Source organism: Solanum pennellii, chromosome 9 (assembly GCF_001406875.1).
Source record: "Solanum pennellii chromosome 9, SPENNV200".
NCBI classification, from domain to species: Eukaryota; Viridiplantae; Streptophyta; class Magnoliopsida; order Solanales; family Solanaceae; genus Solanum; species Solanum pennellii.
The window spans coordinates 71,409,885-71,416,233 of NC_028645.1; the positions used below are offsets into that span (position 1 = coordinate 71,409,885).

Below are 6,349 nucleotides of genomic sequence, written 5' to 3' on the forward strand. Positions count from 1 at the left end.
AAAATTATGTATTTTTTAGTCGGTTTGAGATAATAAAGGACAAACACGAAACGTTGAGATTAGGTAAGAGTTTTGTTGTTTGCAGCAATTTAAAACAACAAAAATTCTGTATCATATTATTTAATTTTTAGCATAAAATCATCATTGCTGACAAAAGGTAATGTGCCATTCGTAATATACATAAAAATGAAGGAATTGACCAGTCAAATAAACGTTTTATTTTTTTTTATTTTATAAAAAATAGGAAAAAGGAATATGATCATATATATTAATCTTAACTACCTGTAAAGAAAGATATGGGTTAAGTTTGAAAGGAATATTATGAATTGACTAATGGCTAGAAATTAACAAATGAAAAGACTAAAATAATGTCAAAATTATGGAATTCTTTTTTACTTGCGGAATTAACAAGTCAAAGTCGAATTAGCACCACGAGTGAATGTCGAGATTGAGAAATTATACGTATTTATGAATCGAACGAGATTCAATCTAGGAAAATATTTGAATTTGTCAACAAGATAAAAAAGGAAAATGTAGGGATCAATATATATAGTAATACAAACTATTATAAGAAGGAGATGGTGTTAAGCGTAATAATGAATATCTCTTACAATTATAAGTTAAATCATCTCAATCAAGAAAAATAAGAGTTTAACATCATGTATAAATTGATAGTGTATCACTATCAAATTACTTGAAAAAAGAAAAAAGACAGACAACTTGTTATAACACGATGAAATTATAGTAGCTTATGAGTTTATAATAATAGCTAATGTGATTTTAGGAAGAATGAAACTTATAGTGTTTATCAACAGGAAGGGTTACATCCCAAGTGCAACAAAGTCCTTTCGGAATAATGACAAGATCCCCTGCACCAAACTCCACTGGTGACATCTCTATTGTGTTCTTTGGATACACTTTCACTTTTCCTCTTAGCAAATAACATGTTTCTTCTGCATCAAATTTTAATTGGTATTTCCCTGGTGAACAAGCCCATCTGTTTAAACACACACAAAAAAAAACTCATGATTGATCATCCTTTTTAATCAAATATATCAGTGTAATCCTACGTATGAAGTCTGTGAAGATTAGAGTTTCAAAAAAGGAATTATATATAGAAATGAAAGTAGCAACAATAATGACATAATGTGAAATGAAGAATAGTAAACAACATTTAGAAGAAAGTATAGTAACAACAAAAAAATTAATAATGTGATAATCGAAGCAGAAATAAACACAAGTGGATAATCGAATTGTGCTTACTTAGGCCAAGATTTTATGCCCAATTCAGAGAGTTGGGATTCTGAAGGGTTGTTTTGGACAATGATTCTTAGATTTGAAGAAGAACAAGAGTCTGATTTGGATTGAGCATCCATGAAGAAAAGAAAAAACAAAGATGAATAGAAGATTTTTTTTTATTAAGAGTAGTTAGAATGACCCTTTAGAACACTCAAGGAAGAATCTTTTACTAGGAAGCTATTGGGTTTGTTCTGTCTGAGACTATTTGAACTTATATATATATATATATATATATATAATTGTTAGGTTTTGAAAGGTCTGAATGAAAAATAAAAGAGTTTTGACTTTTTTTGAAAAGTTATGACTTTTATGAATAGTTGTGATTTTTTTGTAAAGTTGTGACTTTTATGAATAGTTGTGAATCTTATAAAAAAGTTCTGACTTTTTAGTAAGATTGTGACTTTTATGAAAGGTTATGCCTTTTATTCCGATAAGGCACAATAAGTACCAGTTCACACTACTCTTTGTTGTTTGTAAGAAAGGTTTCCTCTTATTTTTAAATAACAAATAATAACTTTTTTGAACTTCAGAACTACTTTTTTTTCTCTGCAAACAAATTCTAGTGTACAAATTGACGTTGAGTAGTTCGTTAACACCGTAATTTTAGGTACCGATACATCGGTAAGTAAGTGGTTGGCTTAAAAGTTGATCAAACTTACTTTTAAGTTAGTTTTGACTTCTGAAAAGTGTTTGACAAATATAGAAAATAATTTAAGTAAAAAATAACTTAAAATAAGTTGGGAAGTGTTTGACAAGGTAAAAAAATGACATAAAATAAGTCAACACCAAGAATAGGTCTCCCTTACTTTTTATTTTTTTGACTTCAAAGTCATTTCAGTTTGACTTTTTATATTTGACTTAAAAGCTGATTTTTTAAGTCAATTCAAACAGGCTCTAAGATATTTTATTCCAAAAATTTTGGTGAAAGGAAATTAAATTATGAAAGTAGAAAGTCAAAATTAGCAATTCACCAATGAACGTTGAGATTAGTCTAAGGTCAAATGAAATTATGAATTGAACGAGATTCAATTTAGAAAAATAATTAAATTTGTCAATAGTGTAAAAAAAGGAATAGTTTTGAATATTGAAAATGAAAATGTAAGGATCAATATATATAGTAATACAAACTATTATAAAGAGGAGATCTTGTTAAGCGCAATGAATATCCACTAAGAGATTATCAGAGTCTAACATCATGCATGCATTGATAGTGTACAAAAAAGTTTATCACTATCAAATCATATTAAAAATAAAACAGAAAACTTGTTATAACACGATAAAATTATAATACCTTTTTAATTTACTTATATGAGTTTATAATACTAACAATAATTTAGGAAGGATGAAATTTGTAGTATTTATCAACAGGAAGGGTTATATCCCAAGTGCAACAAAGTCCTTTTGGAATAATGACAAGATCCCCTGCACCAAACTCCACTGGTGACATCTCTGTTGTGTTCTTTGGATACACTTTCACTTTTCCTCTTAGCAAATAACATGTTTCTTCTGCATCAAATTTTAATTTGTATTTTCCTGGTGAACAAGCCCATCTGTTTTTTTAAAAAACACACACATATGATGAAGTCTGAGAAGGTTAGAGTGTACACAGATTTAAAAAAATATTTCAAAGCAGTTTGAAAAAGGAAATATAGAAATGAAATAGTAACAACAGTGAAATAACGCAAAATGAAAAATAGTACACAACATATAGAAGAAAGTATAGTAACAATAACAAAATTAATAATGCAATAACTAAAGCAGAATTACATAACTAATTTGTACTCATTTTGGCCAAGATTTTATGCCCAATTCAGAGAGTTGGGCTTCTGAAGGGTTGTTATGGACAATAATTCTTAGATTTGATGATGAACTAGAGTCTGAGTTGGATTGAGCATCCATGAAGAAAAGAAAAAAAAAGAATGTATCTTTTACTAGGAAGCTATTGGGTTTGTTAGTCTTAATTGGGCTTATATATATATATATACACACTTGTTTGGTTTTACGAGATGTGAATGGAAAATAAATTGTATTTTAAAAAGACATTAAGAGAAAGGATGTAATTTGAATAACATCTTTTCACATCTAAATTATGTAGTATATTTATGGAATTCATTAAAAAAGTAATTCTTTATATATAATGTATAATGTATGTGCATGATTCATTATAATGTTTCTTTTTTTGTTAAATAATTCATTGTAAAATAAATCCAAAAATTTAATGATTTACTATAAAAATAAATTCATTATACATAATGGTCATTGTTTCTTAATAAATACATATTATTCATTGTATATTTACTAAAAAAAATTCAATGTATAATTGTGAGAGAATAAACTATATAAGCAACATAGAAAATTTCTTCAAACTATATCCAAAAATGACTTCTCATTTAATCAGTGTCACAAAATAAACAATTACAAACCAAATAGGTAAATCCACATGCACTCAAACAATTTGAGTCGTGGCAACACCAGAACTTTTGAATATCATATGAAAAATTAAAGATGAGCTTCAACTTTTTTGCATTCGCACTTGACCTAGAGACTAAATCCTTTGATTTTTTGCTCTTTCCACTCAATTTATAGTCAACAATTACACATCATCGTTCATGATCTTCTTATGGAAAGTATGTTTGTAAATGATTTTTTGAAGATCTCATTGTTCATTTACATTAATGGGAATGTGAGTAACACAGCTAAATTATCACTCATTAGTTTGAGAAACACACATCAATACTTCATAGTAATTGTATAGTTTTTTTGGTTGAGCAACCAAATGTGTAAAAATCCTCCTATATATCATAGTTGCGCTACATTTTTTTTCTAATACCGAGGGAGGTGATTAGACATGACTCGATGCATCTTGAGTTTATCAAGGATATGCCTTAGATATTTCTCTTGCTCTCAAGCGGGTACTATAGGCTGTGGATGTACCTACTATCTTATCAGTAGTATTAGCCCTATTCTCGTAGTTCCTTGTTCATCATCTGTTGTTATCATTGTGTTTCATGTGTGTTCCAATTATCTCACTAGTCCGATTACAACTTCCCTATCTTTTTGAGGTAGGATAAGGTTTGCGTAAATTTTATCCTTTTCAGACTTCACTTTTGATTGGTTTAGTTGTTGTTGTAGAATGTTTTCTCTAAGAGGATATCATACATTAGTAGAAGCGGCCATGCATTAGGTTAGACTATCTACATTAGATCTCTTGGGCTGGAGCCCTTCCCTGGACAGGCTAAAGGGGGATGATTTGTGTTTTAAATCTCTTACATTAGTACTGGTTTTGAATTTCATTCTACTACAACATTTTGAAGGATGGAAAGCCAGAAAGACAGAGTAAAACTTGATGTTGGTGGGAAAAAGTTTGAAACTACAGCCACAACCTTAACGGATGCTGGAAGGAATTCATTCTTTGGCGCCATATTTGATGAGAAATTAGAAAAAACAAGATGGTTTGGACATTGAATAAGGATCGCAACAAGCAGTACTATAATGTTGATTTAGAGCTGCAATCACGACACAAGAGAGTAGTTTGATTTGTGTAGTAGATTGGAATGAGTGTTTGTGTTTCATGGATTTGAGGAGTACTCATCCGGTTGTACATTGGAGAAAATCTACGACGTTATATCACCAAAAGGTTTATCAAAACACACTTCAACTACCGGCCAGTTGATGATAGTTTAGGTAGAAACTCACACATCTGATAGTTTAGATATGGAAATCGAAAAATTGGATTACTTTAGATGTATTGTTTACACTTAACTCATTATATATGAAATCTATAACTTCCATTTTCAATTTCAGTATTTGTATATATGATTACATGGATGTTTACAACTTTGCTACTAGATTGTCTGAAGTTTGCAACTCGATTTTATTATGAAGTTTACGCTGCATGAAACATGAAACTTCAGACGCAAAATTTCAGAATTTCAATTGTGTATACACAAGATTTGGACAGCATCCAAGAATTTAAGAAAAATCAAGAGTCTCATGAATCTCAAGTTTCCAGAACAACCTTTTACATTCCTTACATTTCAAACATGGAGAAAATAAACAGACACCAAAACTCTTGGTATGTCAAAGGTATAGACTGAATTTTGAAGGTCTATATATAGTATCATACATTTTAGCACAATTACGACTTCATTTCTGTAATTTGCATTTACATTTTGAAAATGGCGACTCAAAAGACAGGGTGATATTCAATGTTGGTGGCAGAATCTTTGAAACTACAACCACAACTTTAGCAATTGCTGGCCAAAATTCACTCTTTCGACCCATGTTTGACGACAATTGGAACCTGTATTTTCAGTACACAATCACTGAACAATTCATTGATAGAAATCCTGATTGTTTTGATGTCCTTTTGGACTTGCTCATAACAGAAGAGTTTTATATTTCTCCGAAGATCGATAACAAAAACTCTTATACCGAGAGGCTAGATATTATGGCATTCTTGATCATGTCAGGTCAGCTAAATGGGGTTTGTTTGATGGAAATAGGGCTAGATCGGCACAGTCCATAGCGGGCTGGTCAGCATGGGATGGACAGTATCCTCATACTATTCGAGCTAGTCTGCATGGATGGTGTTGTGTGGCACTATGGCTTGGGGTTTTGGGTCTTAAAAGATGTGAATGAAAAATGAAGAGTTGCGACTTTTATGAAGAGTTACGACTTCTATGAAAGGTTGCGATTTTTATGAAAAGTTATGACTTCCACTACTAAAAAAAAGGCCAAAAAGAGACCTAGAAATGGAGACCTCAAAAATAGGTCAATAATAAGAGACCTCATGAGGTCGCTATTTAAATTAATATCTTTTAATTTTTTTTTAATGTAGAAGAGACCTCATGAGGTCAATATAATGAATAATTTTTTTTTATCTGACTTATTTAAAAATTTTAAATTTTTAATCTAATTCTCATAAAATTGGAGACCTCATGAGGTCTCTAATTTTTTAACTATTCAATTAAATTAAATTATTATTTTTAATTTAACAAGTAGAGACCTCATGAGGTCTCTACTTGTTAAATTAAAAATAATAATTTAA

The 6,349-nt window shown here is 30.0% G+C and overlaps 2 protein-coding genes and 1 pseudogene across 2 annotated transcripts; 1 reads left to right on the top strand and 2 right to left on the bottom strand.

Annotated features, from left to right (window-relative positions):
- Nucleotides 1-719: 719 nt before the first annotated feature.
- Nucleotides 720-1,468, bottom strand: LOC107030901. The gene is made up of 2 exons (XM_015232116.2): nt 1,264-1,468; nt 720-997 (listed from the first exon to the last, which is right to left on the bottom strand). Exons 1-2 carry the CDS (start codon nt 1,374-1,376, stop codon nt 781-783), a joined length of 330 nt encoding a protein of 109 aa, XP_015087602.1. The 5' UTR covers nt 1,377-1,468; the 3' UTR covers nt 720-780.
- Nucleotides 1,469-2,632: 1,164 nt separating this feature from the next.
- LOC114078640 lies at nt 2,633-3,198 on the bottom strand. Its single transcript, XM_027919592.1, has 2 exons — nt 3,086-3,198; nt 2,633-2,849 (listed from the first exon to the last, which is right to left on the bottom strand). The coding sequence occupies exons 1-2, from the start codon at nt 3,196-3,198 to the stop codon at nt 2,633-2,635; spliced, it is 330 nt and encodes a 109-aa protein (XP_027775393.1).
- A 2,144-nt stretch (nt 3,199-5,342) lies between these two features.
- LOC107030357 overlaps nt 5,343-6,349 on the top strand; it is a 9,395-nt pseudogene continuing 8,388 nt past the window's right edge.